The 20,329-nt window shown below is 53.7% G+C and overlaps 9 protein-coding genes across 9 annotated transcripts; 4 read left to right on the top strand and 5 right to left on the bottom strand.

Annotated features, from left to right (window-relative positions):
* Positions 1 to 175: 175 nt before the first annotated feature.
* V1518DRAFT_422316 (uncharacterized protein) lies at positions 176 to 775 on the bottom strand. Its single transcript, XM_066905432.1, has one exon. The coding sequence runs from the start codon at positions 545 to 547 to the stop codon at positions 293 to 295; it is 255 nt and encodes an 84-aa protein (XP_066757535.1). The 5' UTR covers positions 548 to 775; the 3' UTR covers positions 176 to 292.
* A 485-nt stretch (positions 776 to 1,260) lies between these two features.
* V1518DRAFT_377307 (uncharacterized protein) lies at positions 1,261 to 2,658 on the bottom strand (the record flags this gene model as incomplete). The annotated part of the gene is made up of 1 exon (XM_066901573.1): positions 1,261 to 2,658. One exon carries the CDS (start codon positions 2,656 to 2,658, stop codon positions 1,261 to 1,263), a length of 1,398 nt encoding a protein of 465 aa, XP_066757534.1.
* A 1,327-nt stretch (positions 2,659 to 3,985) lies between these two features.
* On the top strand, positions 3,986 to 5,112 carry V1518DRAFT_422302 (DNA-binding protein). The gene is made up of 5 exons (XM_066905431.1): positions 3,986 to 4,198; positions 4,252 to 4,267; positions 4,321 to 4,451; positions 4,508 to 4,670; positions 4,724 to 5,112. The coding sequence occupies exons 1-5, from the start codon at positions 4,093 to 4,095 to the stop codon at positions 5,019 to 5,021; spliced, it is 714 nt and encodes a 237-aa protein (XP_066757533.1). The 5' UTR covers positions 3,986 to 4,092; the 3' UTR covers positions 5,022 to 5,112.
* V1518DRAFT_422297 (uncharacterized protein) lies at positions 5,051 to 7,556 on the bottom strand. The gene is made up of 4 exons (XM_066905430.1): positions 7,105 to 7,556; positions 6,217 to 7,050; positions 5,272 to 6,162; positions 5,051 to 5,215 (listed from the first exon to the last, which is right to left on the bottom strand). The coding sequence occupies exons 1-4, from the start codon at positions 7,363 to 7,365 to the stop codon at positions 5,174 to 5,176; spliced, it is 2,028 nt and encodes a 675-aa protein (XP_066757532.1). The 5' UTR covers positions 7,366 to 7,556; the 3' UTR covers positions 5,051 to 5,173.
* Positions 7,557 to 7,574: 18 nt separating this feature from the next.
* V1518DRAFT_422295 (Not1 N-terminal domain, CCR4-Not complex component-domain-containing protein) lies at positions 7,575 to 9,917 on the top strand. Its single transcript, XM_066905429.1, has 3 exons — positions 7,575 to 7,879; positions 7,957 to 8,076; positions 8,134 to 9,917. Exons 1-3 carry the CDS (start codon positions 7,745 to 7,747, stop codon positions 9,862 to 9,864), a joined length of 1,986 nt encoding a protein of 661 aa, XP_066757531.1. The 5' UTR covers positions 7,575 to 7,744; the 3' UTR covers positions 9,865 to 9,917.
* Positions 9,918 to 10,044: 127 nt separating this feature from the next.
* On the top strand, positions 10,045 to 12,998 carry V1518DRAFT_422292 (chitin synthase-domain-containing protein). Its single transcript, XM_066905428.1, has 3 exons — positions 10,045 to 10,654; positions 10,703 to 10,960; positions 11,012 to 12,998. Exons 1-3 carry the CDS (start codon positions 10,138 to 10,140, stop codon positions 12,928 to 12,930), a joined length of 2,694 nt encoding a protein of 897 aa, XP_066757530.1. The 5' UTR covers positions 10,045 to 10,137; the 3' UTR covers positions 12,931 to 12,998.
* A 507-nt stretch (positions 12,999 to 13,505) lies between these two features.
* On the top strand, positions 13,506 to 16,183 carry V1518DRAFT_422290 (uncharacterized protein). Its single transcript, XM_066905427.1, has 2 exons — positions 13,506 to 13,912; positions 13,970 to 16,183. The coding sequence occupies exons 1-2, from the start codon at positions 13,557 to 13,559 to the stop codon at positions 16,068 to 16,070; spliced, it is 2,457 nt and encodes an 818-aa protein (XP_066757529.1). The 5' UTR covers positions 13,506 to 13,556; the 3' UTR covers positions 16,071 to 16,183.
* V1518DRAFT_422289 (uncharacterized protein) lies at positions 16,095 to 17,888 on the bottom strand. The gene is made up of 2 exons (XM_066905426.1): positions 17,655 to 17,888; positions 16,095 to 17,595 (listed from the first exon to the last, which is right to left on the bottom strand). The coding sequence occupies exons 1-2, from the start codon at positions 17,671 to 17,673 to the stop codon at positions 16,280 to 16,282; spliced, it is 1,335 nt and encodes a 444-aa protein (XP_066757528.1). The 5' UTR covers positions 17,674 to 17,888; the 3' UTR covers positions 16,095 to 16,279.
* V1518DRAFT_387618 (kinase-like domain-containing protein) lies at positions 17,882 to 20,003 on the bottom strand. Its single transcript, XM_066901718.1, has 2 exons — positions 19,156 to 20,003; positions 17,882 to 19,103 (listed from the first exon to the last, which is right to left on the bottom strand). The coding sequence occupies exons 1-2, from the start codon at positions 19,816 to 19,818 to the stop codon at positions 18,294 to 18,296; spliced, it is 1,473 nt and encodes a 490-aa protein (XP_066757527.1). The 5' UTR covers positions 19,819 to 20,003; the 3' UTR covers positions 17,882 to 18,293.
* Between the last annotated feature and the right edge of the window lie 326 nt (positions 20,004 to 20,329).

The raw sequence follows: 20,329 nt of genomic DNA, 5'->3' as shown, positions 1-20,329 counted from the left end.
CGCTCGGCATCGGAGAACTCCAACTGTTACAGCCCCGTGCCCCCAACGACAGTGCCGCGCCGATCATATTTCGTACAAAATCCTTTTAAGTCTAAGTCGGTTAGTCCGTGAGGTTGAGAGGGGTTGGCGTTCAGCTCGGACGCGCAGGAGCCAACGCCTTCTTGTGATTCTGTGAGATATCTCGGAATCCAGAGGTTTGTTAGAGCTTTGGCGTTCGCGTCTGAAGATCGGTCAGCATCGTCCCATACCTGCGGCCACAGCATATCCGCCTCTCCTCAGTCTTGAGGAGCCGCTACCTGTTAAGGATGCTCATCAGCACGTTAAAATGCCCGGCCAGGGCGTCTTGTCGAGAGTTTGCCTGAAATTGCGTCGAGTACCGAGCGCACCGAGTGCAGACGCTCTTGGCAAAGTTTAACGGGGGCTCAGTGCCCGAGGTCTCTGTGAGCTGGTGGAGGGGTTCATCTGCAGTACGGTATACGAGGGATGACGATAATGTCATCGTCGCCGTTGCACGAGCGATGAAAGACAACGCAATGCTAGCTAGCATGCTACCTTGCAGAGAAGCAGATATATCAAAGCATTTCAATGCTGATGTCGCGCCTCAAAACTGGCCAGTCGTATCGTGCGCAAAACGCAGTGTTGGAAATCCAGGGCCGGTGCGACACAGAGTCGCGCGCGACACGAGAGACCGTTGGTCAGTCACAGCGCTTATGGACTTACCCAAGCGAGCCAAGCGAATTAACGGTCTGTGATTCGGCTGACTATATCGACTAGCACTCAAAGTAAACAACGGCCTCGAACGGCGTCCACCTTCAACAGATGTCGTTCAGGCAGCCGCAGACTTTCTCTCCCGTAGAGGCTGCATCCACGTCATGACTTGGAAGCATCTAGGTGCTGGCAAAATGTGAAAACCAAATATTAGCTCGAACGCACAAATTCGCCGGAATATATACAGCCCACACTCCCTTACCAGGTAGTTCAAATCCAGACTGCCAGCTCCCACGTATCCCAAGCCTCGGCTGTTCAAAGAAAAGAGTGTCGTATCCAAGTACCAGCCACCTGGAGTCAACAATGCAGAAACACAACGATAAAACAAAGACCGGTTATTTTTACAAATACTCCAAGCAAATGGCCATAGTACAAATAATGAAATAATTATAGAAATATTATAGAAATGAGGAACAGGTAGGTAAATCAAATCCAAAGCTTTTATAGCACCATATTATAAATCAGTAAATAGTGTGGCGAATGTGTCGAAGTCTAGGAGCGCGCTGCTGCCATGCACTGTCGATATATCGCCTCCAGTTCGAGAATACGATCCTCGCTGATGCCGACAATCTGCACACGTTTTCCATTTGCATTATATGCCGGTGCAAGGGCCGAATTGTCGATCTGCGTATCGGGGAAATCGGCCAGTGTTGAGCTCACGGAAGACTGACGCCTGGAACTACTAGACTGCGCTGCGATCTCACTCTTGTCGCGCATGTCGACGTCTGCGAGAATCCAGTGGCCCCGCCGACCGATATCAGTCATTCCGCCGTGGTTCACGTTGTTCTTGTCCACCACAGCAAGACTCGGAGCCTCGATCACGACGCGCTTGATGTCCGACTGATTCCTGATGTTTTCGATAACCGCATCGTTGAGCTCACGTGCTGATTCAAAGCCATTGCAGATTCGCAGCTGTGAGAGGCGCACGGAAAGATATCCTATCCGCATGCCTTTGAAAAACAGGGGACAAAGCGAACATCCACCAGTAACCGAAAGATACTCGAGACTCGTCTTGAGCGAGGGCTCCAGGAATGCGCATATGTGATGATTCGGCGAGAGAATGCGTGTCGGACAATCAACGATGAGTGACCGCAACCGCTTGAACATTGGCGGGAGCGGGTGATACGGCGTATTCGGGTAAGGAAACACCTTAATCGTCTTCAAATCAAGGAAGTGTACATTCGGCAGAAGCGCAGCAATCATATCCATGTCCTGCATCGACCAGCAGATATTCTCCAATATTAGGTGTGTCACTCCAAAAAAAGATCCATGAGGTGTATCGTCCATCGCCTCCGGGTCGATCACACAATTCGCCAGTCTCAGCTGAGTAAGCGCTGTAAATCGCGAGAGGACTTTGAACCAAACTCGCGAGAAATTTCGGCCTCGTCGCCAGCCGGAGTAGTAGGACCAGGTGAAACGGCGGATGCGTCGCAGCGCGACTGCAGAGGTTGGAAACAGATGCTCCCAGTCCTTGAGCGTGATGTCATTGAGGTTGTCGAGGGATAGATTCTCCATATTAGGACATAGATGGAGAATTGTTGGCAGATGTGTCAGCACCGGTGTGAGATCGCTTGGAAGATATCCCGACGGTGCTCTCGGAGTGAACTCCCCCGGGGCTGTGTAGGAGAACGAGTGCACGAGCGGCGCTATTGTTGTTGGTGAGGTGAGTAGCGTGGAGACGAGCTTGTCGAAGGAAAGCGGCGAATCCAACTTGATGTCAAAGTAGAGGTACCTGTTGACCTCATCGCAGAGCTTTGAGCAAGTCCGGCCGAGCGGGAGTAGTTGTCGCCGCCGGGTGGCATGGCGGTCGGCGACGATGTGGTCGAAGATGTTGTTGAGGATCTCCGCCGGAAGCGACACGAGCGAGAGCTTACACGCCGATGCAGGCATGTACTGCTTCTCGAGCTGGACGCCGGGCATAGAGAAGGTCCGAGGAGTGGCCTGGGGATTGTGGAGGGACTGTAGTGGGGTAGCGGAGGCGGAGTGGGGGAGATGGTAGGCCGATTCGGCAGAGCCGAGGGAGGCAGCCAGAGAAGCAGGACTCATTTGGACATGTAAGGCGTACGCGCCGCGTCAAGAGTGACGGGGGCGGCAAGAGAGGAGGAACAGATATTGCCGGTGTAGGGGGGAGGGGAATGGCACGAGGAAGGGAGGAAGAAGAGCGAGGCAGAGGAAGTGCGATGGGGGTGAAGAAGAGAAGAAGAGGCGTGCCGGCGGAGAGTTGCGCGGTGGGTAGACTATGGGGAAGAAGCGGTGCGCGTGGCGTGGCGTGGCGTACCGGGGGCCGGGTCGCTCAACGCTGCCCAGCGCCAACGCTCCGATATCGCGCCCTGCGCATGCCCGACTCTTACCTTCCTCTGCTCGTCCTTCTTCTTCTGCTTCCTCTCCTCCTCGCTCCTCCAAGCGCACCGTCTGCCGCTCAGTCACGACCCGCCCGGGCCGCCGGCAGCGTCCTCCCGAGCGCGGTAGGCGTAGCCCTAGCCCCGACGCTGCGTGGCATAACGAACCGCAGCCTGACGTCACTAGCGCGGACCCTTATCGTCTAGCTCCGTCATCGCTGCTCACGCCCCAGTCACAGCTCACACACTGCATCATTCGGTTCGTCCGTCGACTCGCTGCGCCTGGCCAGTTTGTGACCGCGAGTTCACGAGTCGCAACTCACACCGTCTTCGGCTGTGTCGCAAACGCCATGTCGCGTTCCGGGCAACCCGCCTCAGTTAAACTCCCGCGCTCCCATCGCCATCACCGTGGTCAAGCACCCATCGAAGTGCAAGCGATCCGTCGACTACACCGCGGAGATCTCGAGAATCGGCTTAGATATGCAGGCGTCTGGCACGTACTTTGACGGAACAGATACTGATTAATCTTTACTCATCGTTTAACGCAAGCTAGACCCTTGACAGCGCGACATCCGCTAGACCAGACGGGCAAGCGCGGGCTGATCAGCACGTCATGATCTTCTTGGTTTCGGACATGATTTGTCAAAATTCACAGGTATATCGCGTAACTATGTTCCTCGGAATTCCTCCAGCCGATGGTTTCTCAGTCGTAAAAATTAAACACAGAGATGCTGATCAGGACAGGCACAAGCGGTCGCGTTCGAACGCCAGAGCGGAGCCATGGAGGGAGGCGCACGTTAAGGTGTAGTCACGTGAACGCTAAGCCCATGCAAGAATGTAGTAAACATAGCAGTTAACTCGCGCGCTTCAACCACTCTCGATCTCGGCGACGCAAAGCAGGCGACTGTAGAGGCTTTAATTCGTATCACAACGATCTTGATCCGACACCAGAATAAAGTATTGCTGTGCTCTTGTTGTCGTTACCATGGCTTCGGCAACTGCTCAGTTGCGCACTCCAGCCCAAGCTCCGGCGCCAACTCGGTCCAAGCTATCAATCAAAGGGTCCTCCAAGCTGGTAGCAGAATTTTTTGGTACGCTTGATCTCTCTGTATTTTTATGTGACACTACTAAGCATGCGTTCTAGAATACAGCATCAACAGGTATGCACCGCGAGACAGTAACGCTGCTCGATCCAGAGCTAACCAACCCGCAGCATATTATTTCAACGAGGAATCTACCCTGCAGAGGATTTCCAGGTCGTCAAGAAATATGGATTGAACATGCTTATCACCATTGACGAGGATGTCAAAGCATATATTCGGCGCATTATGGGCCAGTTGAACAGTGCGTGTCGTCGAGTTGAATAATGCGGAATACTCCTGCTAACTCAGACCTAACAGAATGGATGGTCGGTAGCAAGATCTCAAAACTCATTGTCGCGATTGTATCACAAGACACCACTGAAGTCGTCGAGCGCTGGCAATTTGATATTGAAGTTTTTAAGTCGACAGGAAAGAAGGCTGCCGCCACCGTTGCGTCTGGAGACAAGGAAAACATCGGACCGTGAGTACCACTACTGTCACTCACCATTTCCAAATCTAATCTTCGCCTCATAGAATCAACGGCGTGGCCCAAAGCCAAACTAAGGACAAATCAATCGAAGAGATCCAGGTTGAGATCCAAGCCATCATCCGACAAATCACCGCATCCGTGACCTTCCTGCCTGTCCTCGAAGGTCGCTACACCTTCAATGTACTCGTCTACGCTGACGACGACGCGCAAGTCCCCTCAGAGTGGATCGATAGCGACCCGAAAGAGGTCAAGAACGCCGAGCAGGTGAAACTACGGAGTTTCAGCACGAATTCTCACAAGGTCGATACGATGGTTGCATACAGGCTTGGAAGCCCGTCATGAGTAGTGCTCGCACAGGTGTAGCATGGTAGTTACGATAATGCATGGGATATTTCTGTTAAATAATAGTTGCGGTATATTACAAATACAAGCCATTTGCTATCCAACTTTGCATTTGCCGTGGTTGCGCATAACTGGCCGTCAAATATGTACAATTATTTTGATGCGTCCGTTCGAGCCAAGAAGCCTTGGTATGCCTGCAATACTATCGGTTAGCTCAGAACGCACGAAATTCATAGTGCAGATTACATGCCTCTGGCGGAATGGATACTCTACCAATCATCCTCATTGCCTTCTTACCCGCCTTCTGGTTCCGCAGCAGCTTTTGGCGTCGCGAAATATCCGCAGCATGAAGCTTCGCCGTCACATCTTTGCGTCTAGCTTTAATCGTCTCTCGCGCTAGAATTTTATTTCCAATAGCTGCCTGGATAACCGTTTCGAACAACTGGGCGCGCAAGAACTTCTTGAACCGCTGCACCCACTCACGACCCGTCCGCTCCGCGAGACTGCGGTGCATAACCTGCGACAGCGCATCGACACTGTGTCCGTTGACGAGAAGCTGCATCTTCACGAGATCAGCAGATTGATACCCCGCGTCTTCGTAGTCTAGCGTCGCGTAGCCCATAGTCGCGCCTTTGAGCCTGCCGAAGAAGTCGTCCACCAAATGTGCTGTTGGAATAAGGTACTGCAAAAGCACCTGGTTACCATGCGACAAAAACGTCATATCAACATGCGTTCCTCTGCTGCTTTCACAGATCTCGATGATGTCGCCTATGTATTCCTGCGGAAACGACATGATCGCCTTCACCATCGGCTCCTGCAGATCTTGTACCTTCTGTCGCATAGAGGTATCCGGAAAATCGTCCGGATTCCGAACAATTGACTCAGTGCCGTCTTTCCAGATCACTTTGTAGGGCACTGTGGGTGCGGTGATAACAAGGGATGCGCCGTATTCTTGTTGAAGTCGGTCTTGGAAGACGGAGGCGTGGAGAGTACCGAGGAAGCCAATACGCCAGCCTTGACCTAACGCATTAGAATTCTCGCGTTGAAGTAGAACACTACGGTCGTTAAGGACAAGTTGATTAATTCGCTCCTCGACCGTCGCGAATTCCACTCCTTCACCAGGAAACGCTCCAACGAACACCTAGCCAAATACCGTTAGAGACAATACTACCATCAGGTGTGTATAGGCGCTTACCATAGGCTGCGGCTCTTCAAAACCAGGTAACGGCTCAACCTCCTTGTTTAGGTGCATGAGCGTATCGCCCACGAGCGCCTCAGTGATATTCTTCATACCAAGCACCGCATACCCAACCTGACCGGCTTTCAAATGGTTCATCGATTTTCTGTCTGGATGCATAATTCCGACCTCCTTGACGTCATATCGTTTACGAGAGTGTGCGGATAAAACACGGTCGCCTTTTTGCAATGTGCCGTCAACGACATTGATGAGCAGAACCACGCCGAGATATGTATCAAACCATGAATCCACAAGACGGCTTCGCAGTGGCATATCGAGTCTTCCTGTAGGCGGCGGAATGCGTTCTATAACAGCGGGAAGAATTTTATCCACATTTGTTCCACGCTTTGCGGATACGGGAATCGCGCCCTCTGGATCCAGCTCGAACATGGTCTCAATCTGTTCGCGCGCGCGCTCGATATTCGCGTGGTCAAGATCAATCTTATTAATAACGGGTATTAGCTCCAGACCAAGACTGTACGCGAGAAAGAAGTTCGCGACTGTCTGCGCTTGCACGCCTTGACTCGCGTCAACCAGCAACAACGCGCCCTCGCACGACGCGTAACTTCTCGATACCTCGGCGCGGAAATCAACATGACCCGGTGTGTCGACAAGGTGGAGCAAGTAGTCCTCACCATTGTATTGATAGAGCATAGAGCACGTCTGCGCCTTGACTGTGATTCCGCGCTCTCGTTCGACATCCAAACGGTCAAGGAATTGACCTTGACTGCCTTTGGGAATGGTGCCAGTGAGCTCGAGGAGGCGGTCGCTGAGAGTCGATTTGCCATGGTCCTACATGATTATGAACTAAGTATATGATATGTATTGAGAAGGGGTGATACTTACAACATGAGCGACAATGCAGAAATTACGATACCGCTCCATGGGAATTGCGTTGATTCGTTCTTCAAGCGTTGACGGAGCGGCGGCGTAGCCTCGGCAAAACCGCAGTTGTGGAAGCGACCATGGTCGTAAAACTCGAACATTCAAACACCGCCATTGCACCGCGCGACCAAACGCGGAATCTGTTCGCGTTCTACCTGCAAGACGCGTTGCAGACGCTGCCAATGCCATGTATGTGCCAGGTCTGGATACGCATGCTTCCATTTGTGCTCGCCTATTTCAAAAATATATCGAGGCAACAAAGCCACCCGTAACTCTATCGCCTATATTGCATCGAATCCTCGGTTCCGAATTCTGTCCAAAGATTTGCAGAAGTGGTGATGAAGATGGCGATGTAGGACACGCTCGGGCCGCGGTAGCTGTGAGTACAGCAGTGCGTAGACGTGGGCACGAGCAGCCCGCCTAAGCTAACCGCGAAACATGCCCTCGAGATTTTGGGCAGACGGCCAACAACTCAACTATCTCCCGATACACGGCAGACACTACAAGTTGCGACTACTTTTCTGTTTGGCAATTGAATGACATCAATTCTATATTTATCGTCACAATCTCGCGTTGTTGAATTCATGAGTAGGTAGCAGCAATGGCACAACGGAAGCTACAACAGGAGATAGACCGCGTTTTCAAACGGGTCGCCGAGGGCGTGCAGGCGTTCGATGCAGTCTACGAGAAGGTCATGATGACGACGAATCCATCACAAAAGGAGAAGCTGGAGCAGGTTAGTTTCCAGATCTTTGTGCTGCGGTTCTACACGCACCCACGGTGAGCGCTGGAACGAAGAGCTAAATGTAGCAGGACCTCAAACGAGAAATCAAGAAGCTGCAGCGACTGCGCGACCAGATCAAGACGTGGATGGGCAGCAATGACATCAAGGATAAGAAAGCTCTGATAGAGCAACGAAAGCTGATCGAGACTGTAAGTATACACCTACTGACACGCACGGTGGATGAGGTAGAGCTAAACTGTATGCAGCAAATGGAACGATTCAAAGCGTGCGAAAAGGAAATGAAGACAAAGGCCTACAGCAAAGAAGGTCTAACGGCATCACTGCGACTGGATCCACGAGAAAAGGAGAAGCAGCAAATGGGCCAATTTGTTACATCTATGATTGACGATCTCGAGCGTCAGACTGAGCAGCTCGAAGCCGAAGCGGAGTCGTTAGCGGCGACAGTCAAGCGCGGCAAGAGGGATACAGCAAAACAAGAACGGGTGCTCGGCATCGAGCAGATGATTGAACGGCACAAGTGGCATATCGGCAAGCTGGAGGTTATCCTGCGTTTGCTGGAGAACGGCAATCTTGAAGCTGAGCAAGTCAGCTCGATTCAGGAGGATATTAAGTACTACGTTGAGTCAAATCAAGATGGCGATTTTGCCGAGGACGATGCGATTTACGACGGATTGAATCTTGAGGAGGAAGAAGAGATCTTGGGCATGAACGAGAATGAAGCGCCCTCGTCGCTCGACGCACAATCGAATCTGGATGAGACCGAGAAGGAGAAAGACAAGGAAAAAGAGAAGGAGAAAGAAAAGGAGAAGGAGAAGGAGAAGGAGAAGGAGAAGGAGAAGGACAAAGAGAAGGAAAAGGAGAAAGAACTGCCAGTCAAGGAGGTGCCGAAAAAGGTCGAGAACGTGCGGAAAGTGTCGCTCAAGTCACCAGTCGTACCCCATGCCGCAGTGACCCCGAGTCCTACTACAGTCGCCGGTGTCGCCATGAAGCCTGCGCCAGTTCCTGCTCGTCCGGCAGGCGAAGGCCTGAAGTACGCTTCAGCAGCCGCAGCCGCAGCCGCGGCCACGCCGGGCCTTGCGCCATTACCGCCGCCACCGTCAGCGTTGCCAACCAATGGGGCAAAGACTGATAAACCGGGTTCAACACCTACATTGATTCGAACAGCAACTACGTCTGCGGCATCCTCGCCATCACTGCAGTTTGCGAGCATGTCGAGCAATGCGACTTGGCCAAGTGCCCACAGCGACGCGTCGGAACCGAAAGCGAGTCCTGCTATCGAGCACGTGAAGGCCGAGGTGTTGAGTAAGCGCGTGTCACCGCAGGATACAGGATCTGATACCACAGACAACTTCTCTCTGAAGGATGTCGACCACGAGCTCAGCAAGATCCCCGTCGGCAATTCTACGGGCGATCGAAATCACACGCCGGATCTGGTGCCCGATGAGACTGCATCTGAGGACTCAGTCTTCCACCTCCCGGCTGGTCTGCAAGATCTTGTCTCGTCATTCGAGGCTGGGAAAAATAGGCTTGAGAGCCCACCTCCAATGCAAAGTATCAGCAAGATGCTAGAGACTTCGCTGGTTCACTGCCCTGAGTCGGCCGATGCGGAGAAACCAAAGCACTACTATCCGAAGACACCGTTTCCTTGCTCGCCGCATTTCCCTCAAGAGCCGCTGATGGTGTTTGACGACCCGCTGTTATACGAGAAGGTCGACATCGACACACTCTTCTATGTATTTTACTACCGGCCGGGCACGTATCAACAGTATCTGGCAGCGAAGGAACTGAAGAAGCAGAGCTGGCGATTCCACAAGAAGTTTTTGACGTGGTTCCAGAGACACGAGGAGCCGAAGATAATAACGGATGACTACGAACAGGGCACGTACAGGTATTTTGACTTTGAGGGCACTTGGCAACAGCGGAGAAAGGCGAACTTTGATTTTGAATACCAGTTTCTCGAGGACGAGATATACTAGTAGTATAGTAGAAGACAACTGTGTAATAACATTGATTGTGATTCCGGGCTCTATATTTGGCGGCGGAGGAGCAGCACAGCCCCAAAATGAGGCGCTGCTGCGCTGCAAGCAGTGCGGCTTGGCAGGGCTGAGAAAGCTTAATAGATCTTGCGTGCGCGCGCGTCGTTGAGGGGGGCACTAGTCACGACTCAGCTGGACTTATATATAGCCACTGCACCCCGTACGCCATTCGGTTTCTATCACAGCAGCACTCGCAAACCGCGTCCGACTGCAATGTCGTACCAACCTGTCGGACTCAGTGACGGTGCCGCCGACCACGACGACCACGACGATGCGGCTGTCTTCTACGACGCGTCGACAGACAACACTGCGGGCACCTATCCACTGCACACTCTGCGACCGGACTATGACCATACACCAGCCCTTTCCGACGACTCCGACTACGAGGGCACTGACTTCATCGCGCCGACCGACGATGAGCGTCCACTGACAGCGTCTGAATCGGGTGTGTTTCATCCGTTCCCGACCGCGGATGATGATGACGCTTCCATGTACGGCGGCGAGCACGCGCTCGACGTGGAAGCCGCCGGCGGGCGTGTGCATGATGATGCTGAGTGGGAGCGTCGACAAGTTGAGGCGTCGAAGCGGCTGCAGCGTATGAAGACGCGGCGCGTCAAGCTTGTGGGCAAGAACGTGTTCAGCGTCGAGTACGCCGTGCCGTCGGCTGTGCAGAACGGCATTGAGAAGCAGTACATGCAGGAGTGTTCGACAGAGTTCACTCACCTGCGGTGTATGTTGCCGAATCTTGTCGATGTGGTTGAATGCTAACATGGTGCAGATACTGCGGCCACATGCGACCCCGATGACTTCGTCGCGAATGGCTACACTTTGCGACAGAAGCTGTACAATCGCGAAACGGAGCTACTCATTGCGATCACGTACTACAACGAAGATAAGGTACTCACTGCACGAACGCTGTATGGTGTTATGCAAAACATTCGAGACATCTGCAATTTGCGGCGAACGCGGTTCTGGAATCAAGGGGGCCCTGCGTGGAAGAAGATTGTCGTCACCCTCATTTTCGACGGTCTTGATCGTATGTTGTCATAATAGCAAAGTGTTACAGGCGTGTCTAACTTGATATTAGCGTGCGATAAAAACGTTCTCGACGTTCTTGCGACTATCGGCATATACCAAGAGATCGTCATGCGCAAAGACATCGACGGTGCCGAGACGGTCGCCCACATTTTTGAGTACACGACACAGTTCTGCGTCACACCCGATCAGCAGCTCGTGCGCCCGTTCCAGGACAATCCCGACAATCTACCGCCGGTGCAAGTGATTTTCTGCTTGAAGCAGAAGAACGCAAAGAAGATCAACTCCCATCGGTGGCTGTTCAACGCGATCGGACAGACGCTGAATCCCGAGGTGTGCATTCTTCTCGATGCGGGAACGAAACCGGGATCAAAGTCCTTGCTTGCGCTGTGGGAGGCGTTCTACAACGACAAGAAATTAGGCGGCGCATGTGGCGAGATCCATGCGATGCTGGGGCGGCACAATAAATTGCTGCTGAATCCGTTAGTTGCGGCGCAGAATTTCGAGTACAAGATCTCAAACATTCTTGACAAGCCGCTTGAGTCATCGTTTGGGTATATCAGTGTCCTGCCCGGCGCGTTCTCGGCATATCGGTATCGTGCGATTTTGGGACAGCCGTTGCAGCAGTACTTCCATGGCGATGTCACACTTGCGAAGCGCCTTGGACCAAAAGGTCTTGCCGGCATGAATATTTTTACAAAAAACATGTTTTTGGCTGAAGATAGGATTCTCTGCTTCGAGGTTACATTCAAGCGAAAAGAGAAGTGGCATCTGGCATATGTCAAGGCGGCACGAGCGGAGACCGATGTGCCAGATCGTGCGCCAGAGTTCATTTCCCAACGACGACGTTGGCTCAACGGATCATTTGCTGCATCTATCTACGCGTTGATTCATTTTGGGCGTGTGTACACGAGCGGCCATAGTATTCCCCGTTTGCTGTTCTTCACCATACAGGGTCTTTACAATCTTATCAATATTCTCATGTCGTGGATTTCGCTTGCGGCGTTTTACCTGACGACTACGATTATTTTAGAACTTGCAGCTACGCCTACCGATGATTCAACGATGTCACCGGCGCCGTTTGCGAATGAGAACATTAACACTATTATCGCTGTTGTAGTTGACTATCTCTACATCGCGTTAGTGGTGTTGTCATTTATTCTCGCACTCGGAAACAGGCCAAAGGGTACACGGTACTACTACTACTTCAGTATTCTCGTATTTGGCCTTATTCAGTACTACGCCCTGATCGTGTCGTTCATATTGGTTGTGCAGACACTAAAGTCTCCGCACTTTGCTAAACCGGCTGACGAGACTGTGCTGTATTATATTTTCAACTCGGTGCCAGTTTTGATTATTATCGCGCTAGCGTCTACATACGGCGTATTTTGGTTATCATCGGTTTTGTATTTGGATCCGTGGCACATGTTGAACAGTTTTGGACAGTACGTTTTTTTTATGCCGACTTTTGTGAACATTTTGAATGTGTACTCGTTCTGCAATTGGCATGACGTGTCGTGGGGCACGAAGGGCTCGGACCAGGCTGAAGTGCTCCCCTCGCTCGCCGCGGCGAAACACAACGACGCCGGCGACGCGGTCGAGGTCGAGGAAGTTGATATCTCGCAGGATGACGTGAACAAGCAGTTCACCGAGACCGTCCATCGCGCGCTTACAAAGTTTGTGGCGGAGACGGAAGATAGCAAGTTGAGTCTCGATGACGAAAACCGCAATTTCCGAACAAACCTCGTCATCGCATGGATTCTTACAAACGTTGTGATTGTGCTTGCGATCACGAATAGTAGTTTGGAAGGGATTATAGGCAGCGAGTCTGATTCGAGTCGGTCGTTGAAGCGGAAGAACTTTTTCTTCTTCTTGTTGTGGTCTACGGCAGTGATCTGCTTGATCCGCATGGGTGGAAATGTCGTGTTCTTGACCAAGACGAGCTTCTTAAGCTGCTTTAGTCGGCGGTAGGCGAGGGGATAGAAATATGTAAAACGAGTGCAGGTAATGGCATATTTAGAAAGAAGTAGTTACCCATAGCATAGACTAGCTACACGCTCACCAGGCACTGACGGTGTTGAGCAGTGAAGAAACTGCGCCACGCAGACTCCTGAGCCGCTCATCGCGCGCGCCACACGTGCACAGCCGTGCGGCTGAGCGAGGCTGAGACTAAGCTGCGCCGCGAACTTCGCTAGCAACTTCCCGTGCATGTTGTGCACGCGACTTAAGGGTCCATTGACGAGTTGCAGAGCGGAAACTACCTCTATTAAACCACTTAAAATAGCATTAGCAATTTGAACACGCACCAGTAGCGCGGGATAGGATCAGGTCGGTCATCTGCTTGGATCTCAGACGCATTCAGTTACCCGCCGTTCCGCAGGCGCACGTACACGAAACGCGCGGTCTTCAACACGCCGTGTATTCCACGGCCTCCACCAGCCCGCCTATATACCCTCTTCCCAACTGCCCCTGCGGGTCCAACTTACAGATCTCTCACCCTCTTCCGATTTATCCGACGTGATGACTGGTCCGCGTCTCGGCGTTCTGCGCCTGAAACTCGCAGGTTGCGTGCGTGTTCCCCCCTTCCTCCCTTTCGCATGCTAGCTAACCCGACACAGGAGAACGTGCACATCCCACCCCATTACTACGGCGTGTACTGCGAACTTTCCTACGGTACGCAACTCAAGATGACACTCCGGGCGGATGACAATCAGTACTTGTTCTGGGACGAGAGTTTCTACTTCTCCGTGTACGGCGACGAGCGTGCGGTGCCAGATATGCCAATTGCGCAGGCGCTCGAGACATTTGCGGACGAGAACGTATTTTTCAAAGTGCGTGCGGAAGATACGGTGTTAAGGGGTATGGCAGAGATCGGTGACGGGAATGTTAGTATACGGAATACGCTGTATATGAGTTATCAGGCTGTTACGTGTAATTTGTATAACAACGGCGAGTACGTCACATCCAAATCTCACACGTCTACACTTCATTGGCGCTAACTGTTGCATAGCATCGTCGGCGTGATTAAATTCGAGCTGTCATTCGACCTCGCGGAGTCGTTACAGTTCCCGACACACAATCATAGTACGCAAGTACCACAGCTTTCGACGCCGACGCCGACAAGTCCGCAAGCATTTGTGCACATGGAAAGTCCAATCACCGCGCCGCGACCCACACATTTACGGCCTGCGTTGTCTTTTCATTCGGATCCTGCCATGACGGTGTTGCAAGATCAGCAGCACCAACAGCAATATCAACAAAATCAATATCAACAGCAACAGCCATACCAACAACAGCAGCAGCTTCCAATACCACAGCCACATTTATCCGCAACTCCAGGTATCCCGCAATTCGTCGCGCCAGGGTCTAACGCTACCGCAACGCGCTTCGCATTCGCGGGGAGCGGGCCGGTGATACCTGGCACTCCCGCGCCCGTGCCGCCGCCGCTACCACCAGCAGAGAGACAAGGACAAACCCGCAGTGCGAGCGTCGCGTCGATAATACAGCCCCAACAGCAGGCAATTTCCGTTGCTGGTGGGCAGGGGGGGCACGCTGGTGCGGGAAGTTATATGGGACATACACCTGCCCCCGTTTCACAATCGCGTATTACATCTCCAACGTCACTGACCTCCACGATGAACGAGCATTTCGGTGGTTTTGCCTACGGTACGCAGCATTCGACTACAACCACGGTAGGCCAAGCAACGCCTGCGCCACAGCCACCTGCGCCACCGCTGAGCGTACAGCCGTACGCTTCTCCAAATTCCCCGGTGGTATTTAGCACCCCCGGCACCCCTCTTCAACAACAGCTGTCGCAGTCGACACCACCTCCGCCTCCCGTACCTGGACAATCGCCAGTATATCCGATGAACCATTCAACGCCGCGACCTGGGACGAGTATGAATGGGTTTGTGCCGCCAAATGGCGGAGGGGCGATGAATGTAGCGCCATATGGCACGGCACCACCACCACCGCCGCCGCCGCCGCCGCCGATGCAGATGCAGTCGATGCAAATTGGCGGTGGCGGTATGTACTCGTTGCACACGACGATGTCGAGCGACATGCAGATGAACGGACACGCAAACGGAACAATGGCTCCACCTGCACCGCCGATGCCTCCACATATGAGCAGTAAGCTCTACAGCAGCACTCCAGCACCGCCGACGATGCATAATACCATGTACTCCACGACACCGATAGCAAACCACACATCAACACAGTCTACACAGTTCCTGATTACCCCGCCACTTCCGCCATCCATGCAAAACGCGATATCAACACAGCAATCAGCATCATACAACACGCAATACATGGAGCCGCCACGTCTTAACACGTCGACAATGCCGCCGCAGTCGCTGGTGCAGTATCCACCACAATACGGCGACGCGCGAAGTGCGTCAGCCGCGCCTATGCATGCGCAGCCTTCGCAAAGCTACGCAACGTCGCCGCAGATTCAGCAAGGTCGGACGGTGATGATGCCGCCAATTCCGCCCGTTTTGCAGAAGCAGACGTACCAGAGTCCCCCGCCGACAGTCGTGTACGTGCGACGTCCACCGCAAAGCATGCACAATGGTGTCACGCTGGTGCAAGACGCCCTCGGCCATCGACAACGACCACAACAGCAGCAGAGTCGCCGCGTACTGTCGCACCAAGCACCCGCCCCCGGCGTCCAGCCGGTTACACGCAAACCCGTGCTCGTCAACTCCACAAGCAACACTGTGAACACCGCCCGTGAGCCTGGCTACGTCATAACCGGCCCGTTCGACGTCACGCAGCTCAAAATTTCTCCGTCGCTCGAGCGCATCTACCGTCGCATGGAAGAAATACATGAAAACAACAAGATCTCGCCCCCAAAACTCGTCGCGGAGCGTAAAGTCGTGCCCAAGGACAAAATCTATAATTCGTTCTCGGGACCAGATTATGATGACGCCGACGAGGTATTACAAGGGGAACTTGATGTCACATCCGAACTGGGACAGGAGCGGCTGCGGGCACAACTGCCGGGGCAAAGGGAGATTGAGATCAAAATGATGAATGAGAAAAAATCTCGGGAAGCGCAGCAGCGCGCGATGGCGAAGGGCGGGCCGAAGCCGCCGCCGCGACCCTTCTAGCATTGCATGTCAAATTTATCGGCGTTTTGGATGACTAGAGATGTATGATAGTAGTATTGTCACATAAAATGTACAAGTAGAGAAGCTACTTATATATTCCAAAGAACTCCGTGAATAATTGACTCCCCGTCCCAAAATGGGGCCATGCATGCAACGCACGACCCAGGTATTACTTATCCAAACACAATACAAACACCGGCATCGAAAGCTTATGCGGGAATCTCGATCTGGTGACTAAACATGCTAGTAGTCCCGCTGAGCACGCCGTACGCCGGCGGCATGGCAGAGTGCGAGTCGAGGTCGAAGTCGTTGTTGGAGTTCACGGTGACGTCCATCTGCACGTCAAATGCCTTCTCCGAGCCGCCGTTGAACGCGAGGCCCACGCGGACTTTGAAGATGTGCGTGTGCCGCATTGCGACGATGGAGAAGCTTGGGATGGCATCTTCGGAGGAGACAACGAGGGAGTCGAGACCCGGCACGTCGATGTGGTAGCGTGGTTGCGAGGAGCCCGACACGTCGTCGTGGTCGAGTAAAGGTACTAATTTTTGCCGCGGCACGACTTTGTGTTCGAGGATGGTGAGCTTATCCGAACGCTGCATGGTCTGTCCCGACGCGACCATTGACTCAATACTCGACTTAAGCACGACCTTCACAGAGGTCAGCTCGATATCCAAAATCCCTCGGATGCGCGACAAGCTGTCAACATCCACGGCGACAAACAAGTTGATACCAAACGGCACATCAAGCACGATCTCGCCCGTGTTGCAGAATATAAGCTCCGTCTGCACGGGCACGCCGACATACATCGCATTCGCAAGCGGTATCAGCATGCGGATTCCTGTCGCCCGCGTAAGCGCGCCAGGAACGAAGTACGAGTCTGGCAACTTTGCGCACTTTGCCGACGCCGTGCGTTTCTTCACCATTGTGGTTGGCACTTGAAAGATAAAATCCCGGACAAAGTTGAATGTGATGTGCGCGGGTATCAGTTTGATTTTTTTTGACGCCATTTTGTTGGATTTGAATTTGCCTGGGCGGGTTGCGACCGCAACGACGGAGTATTCGATTTGAAAACCTGCCGCTCGAGGCACGGACGGTGGCAACGGCATCGTTGGGTTGTTGTTTCGCAGCCACCGGGGCTGTCGCGTGCTCCAGATCGCCCAGTCCAGATCCCGCAGCAACCTGTCGCTGGCGGGGTCCGCGAGCGTAAACACCGGCACATCGATCTTAAACCGGATCTCGTTTCGCCCTATCGCAAACTCGGGCGGCGCGGCCGGGAAGGATGCGCCAGGAGTGGCGTGCGCGGGACACGACTCGTCGTAGGACTTGTACAGCACCACTCGTGTATGAGTAAGCAGGCGCCGGCCCTGCACTATCGCGGGACGCCCGTCGGGGGTGTGAGAGGGGAGTTCGGTTAATGACGCGCCTGTGAATTGCACGTAGATCTCGCTGAACATGTCGGTGGGCTCGAGGTCGAGGAACACGCTGCCCTCGAGCGGGTATCCCGCGACGGCCTCGGCGGTATCAACTGGGGTTCTGATTAGCACATCGCCATTGTTCGACCAGGGAGAGACCGAGGGTACGCACGAACGACACTTATCCGCATAGCGCAGCCACGGAGTTCGGTTCGATCCTACAGACAGCGCTCACGACATGCTCTTAAAATATGTCGTCGCCGTGCACGAAAGCGGAAGCGCAAAGGCCGAGCGGAAGAACAAAGGCGCGAAGGAGTGTGGGTTCGCAGGCGAAGACTCTAAGCGAGGTGCCCAGAGAGACGGCACGTGATATTGACAACACATCGCCGAAGCGGGGCTCGTGTCGTGCGGGGCTACTTTCTCCTCCTTCCTTCCCCAGTCTTCGAGACATATATAAGAGGGTATTGATACATCCTACGTCGCCACAGCAAGAGCTAATACAGACATCCTGATCATCACAGTCGTATACACATAAAACACAAACAAGCCAGTCTGAAAGCAGCAGCGACGGCATATGCGAAGACAATACAACGTAAAATGTAAACGTAAATAACAGTTAACTTATGTGCCACACAAAAGAGAAAATATACCCAAACATAACAGAAGGAGCGACGCGAGTAGTAATGCCCTCACCGCCATCCGATACCAGACCGAAAACACCAATGCAAATTTAAAATATCAAACACCGTTCTCTATAACACGTTCATTAGCGTGTTGGGATAGTAGTATAGTATGCGATCATCCTGTAATATCATCGGGACAGCAGGTCCTGGTTAAGGAACTCCTCTTTGGCCTCGGTGGTCATGCCTTCTACCACCCACGGGTTGTGTTTGATTTCTCCGATCGACATGCGTTTCTCGGGATCTTTTTCGAGCATGTTCCGGATTAGCGCCTTGGCGTTGTCCGGCATGGCGGGTTCATCGGGGAAGACAAGCGGGTCGGTGGCAATGACGTTGAACAGCTCGAACTCGTTGTCGGCAGTGAACGGGCAGCGGCCGTAGAGGAGGCAGAATAATGTCACGCCCAGCGCCCAGATGTCGATTTTGTTTGTTATTTGTGGCCGTGGAAGCTCGGGATCGTTGTAGCACAACTCGGGCGCGAAGAACGCCGGTGTACCGGCGGTCTTGGCGAGCTCGAGCTCGTCGTCCTCACCGCTCAGGCCTGAGGAGTAGCTCACGCCAAAGTCACTGATCTTTGTGATGCCGTCCTTGTTCATGAGCAGGTTGGCGGGCTTGATGTCGCGATGGATGATACCTTTCGAGTGGAGGTACTCGAGACCGAGTACGACGTCTCGAAAAATGCCGCGTGCATACTCCATGCTCATCGCCGGCGTGCCGTCCTCGTTCTGCCATTTGATCTCGCCCATCTCGACGTACTCGAGTACGAGGAAGATCTTTTTGTTGGAAACGTCGTCGAGCACCTCGCGCAGCCGTACGATGTGGGGGTGGTCGCACTTTTTAAGAATCGCAATCTCTCGCCGTATTTTTTCCTCTTGTGTGTTTGCGGCGTGTGCGGGGCGACCCAACCGTGGCCGCCCGACTCGATTCATGATTTTGATGGCCTAGCTGAGTTAGCGAACTGCTCCATGGCGGTGTGTAGCTAAGAGTACTCACCACAAAGTCGCCCGTGTTGAGGTCACGGCCAAGTTTGACCTTGCCGTGCTGGCCTCGGCCGATCTCGCTGATAATCTCGTATGCATTGAGCATCTTGCGCCCGCTGACGGGGTCGTAGTCCATGTTAATGTGGTGAGTTTCCTTGACCTCACGCTCCGTCGGCGTGGAGGCGCCAGATGTCGGCGATCTCGAGATTGACGGCGACCGCGAAGATATGGTGAGCTGCTCCAAGTCCTCCTCGCCGGCAGACGTCGTCGACACCGCTGAAGAGCCTGAGGAGCCAGAGGAAGTCGAGTAGTATATCACATGCTCCAGGCTGTGGGAGGACGCACTGCGGCTGCGACCAATTGTCTCTGCGGAGGAGGCCGGTGAGGAGTGTTCAAGTGAGGCTACGGCGCCCGCGAGCACTTGGTCGCTAGTGGGTGTGTCCGGGGATGGAATGGTGGAGGTGGAGGATGCAAGCGAAGCGGCGGAGATGGAAGAGGCGGAGGACGAGGAGGACGGCGAGACGGCGGCGTGCGCTGAGGAGGCCTTCGCCTTGGTGCGGTGGTGCTGGATGGACAGCGCGTCGGGATCGTCGGAATCGTCGGAGGTGTGTGAGGAAGAGGACGCGCCGCGATCGCGGAAGGACCGCAGGAGCGGGAGGAGAGGAAGATAGTGCATAGATTTTAGAGCAATGCGGATGCCGGGGCTTGGTGCGGAGGTTGCGGCGCGAGAGGCGCACGTGGCGGGAAGGGCGCGGACTAAAGGCGGAGCGGACTGCAGGTGCGCTACAAAACGGCGGTGTGGTGGGAGCGTCCGTGGAGGAGTGGAAGCGAGGCGATGGTGAAGGAGAAGGTGGAGTAGTGGTGAAGAGGGGCGAGGCGAGGAAGGTTGCTGGCGATGATGGCGGATCGCAGCCAAACCGGCCAGCCCTGACCCTGACTACTCGAACCGGTTTGGTCCCTATGTTTCACGCGGCGGCGCTAGGCTCGTTGGGACCTGACGATGACGACGATGACGACGATGACGACGACGGCCCCGGCGGCTCTCCCTCGGCGAGGCAGCAACTGACGATCTCTCTTGGCTCTTAGTTCGCGAGAGGCGAGTGTTTCAATGTCTACGGAGGCGATGTAGAGGGGGCCATTAGTACGAGCACGGCGGCACGACCATACGAAGGCTATCGCAATTTGAC

The sequence above is a fragment of the Limtongia smithiae genome, assembly GCF_038497785.1.
Source record: "Limtongia smithiae strain NRRL Y-17922 unplaced genomic scaffold V1518scaffold_13, whole genome shotgun sequence".
NCBI lineage: Eukaryota > Fungi > Ascomycota > Lipomycetes > Lipomycetales > Lipomycetaceae > Limtongia > Limtongia smithiae.
The sequence above is the reverse complement of the archived record's forward strand: the minus strand, read 5'-3'. Positions and strand labels throughout refer to the sequence as shown.

Excerpts from the sequence above, each read along its gene's own strand:
- V1518DRAFT_422316 (XM_066905432.1), bottom strand. The coding sequence starts at position 547 with ATGCTAGCTAGCATTGCGTTGTCTTTCATCGCTCGTGCAACGGCGACG.
- V1518DRAFT_422302 (XM_066905431.1), top strand. The coding sequence starts at position 4,093 with ATGGCTTCGGCAACTGCTCAGTTGCGCACTCCAGCCCAAGCTCCGGCG. Across the intron at positions 4,452-4,507 it reads CATTATGGGCCAGTTGAACA|AATGGATGGTCGGTAGCAAG; the intron begins GTGCGTGTCGTC and ends CAGACCTAACAG. Across the intron at positions 4,671-4,723 it reads GACAAGGAAAACATCGGACC|AATCAACGGCGTGGCCCAAA; the intron begins GTGAGTACCACT and ends TTCGCCTCATAG.
- V1518DRAFT_422297 (XM_066905430.1), bottom strand. The coding sequence starts at position 7,365 with ATGGAAGCATGCGTATCCAGACCTGGCACATACATGGCATTGGCAGCG. Across the intron at positions 7,051-7,104 it reads TCTGCATTGTCGCTCATGTT|GACCATGGCAAATCGACTCT; the intron begins GTAAGTATCACC and ends ATAATCATGTAG. Across the intron at positions 5,216-5,271 it reads GAGTATCCATTCCGCCAGAG|GCATACCAAGGCTTCTTGGC; the intron begins GCATGTAATCTG and ends ATAGTATTGCAG.
- V1518DRAFT_422295 (XM_066905429.1), top strand. The coding sequence starts at position 7,745 with ATGGCACAACGGAAGCTACAACAGGAGATAGACCGCGTTTTCAAACGG. Across the intron at positions 7,880-7,956 it reads AAAAGGAGAAGCTGGAGCAG|GACCTCAAACGAGAAATCAA; the intron begins GTTAGTTTCCAG and ends TAAATGTAGCAG. Across the intron at positions 8,077-8,133 it reads AACGAAAGCTGATCGAGACT|CAAATGGAACGATTCAAAGC; the intron begins GTAAGTATACAC and ends AACTGTATGCAG.
- V1518DRAFT_422292 (XM_066905428.1), top strand. The coding sequence starts at position 10,138 with ATGTCGTACCAACCTGTCGGACTCAGTGACGGTGCCGCCGACCACGAC. Across the intron at positions 10,655-10,702 it reads AGAGTTCACTCACCTGCGGT|ATACTGCGGCCACATGCGAC; the intron begins GTATGTTGCCGA and ends AACATGGTGCAG. Across the intron at positions 10,961-11,011 it reads CATTTTCGACGGTCTTGATC|CGTGCGATAAAAACGTTCTC; the intron begins GTATGTTGTCAT and ends ACTTGATATTAG.
- V1518DRAFT_422290 (XM_066905427.1), top strand. The coding sequence starts at position 13,557 with ATGCTAGCTAACCCGACACAGGAGAACGTGCACATCCCACCCCATTAC. Across the intron at positions 13,913-13,969 it reads AATTTGTATAACAACGGCGA|CATCGTCGGCGTGATTAAAT; the intron begins GTACGTCACATC and ends ACTGTTGCATAG.
- V1518DRAFT_387618 (XM_066901718.1), bottom strand. The coding sequence starts at position 19,818 with ATGCACTATCTTCCTCTCCTCCCGCTCCTGCGGTCCTTCCGCGATCGC. Across the intron at positions 19,104-19,155 it reads TCAACACGGGCGACTTTGTG|GCCATCAAAATCATGAATCG; the intron begins GTGAGTACTCTT and ends TAACTCAGCTAG.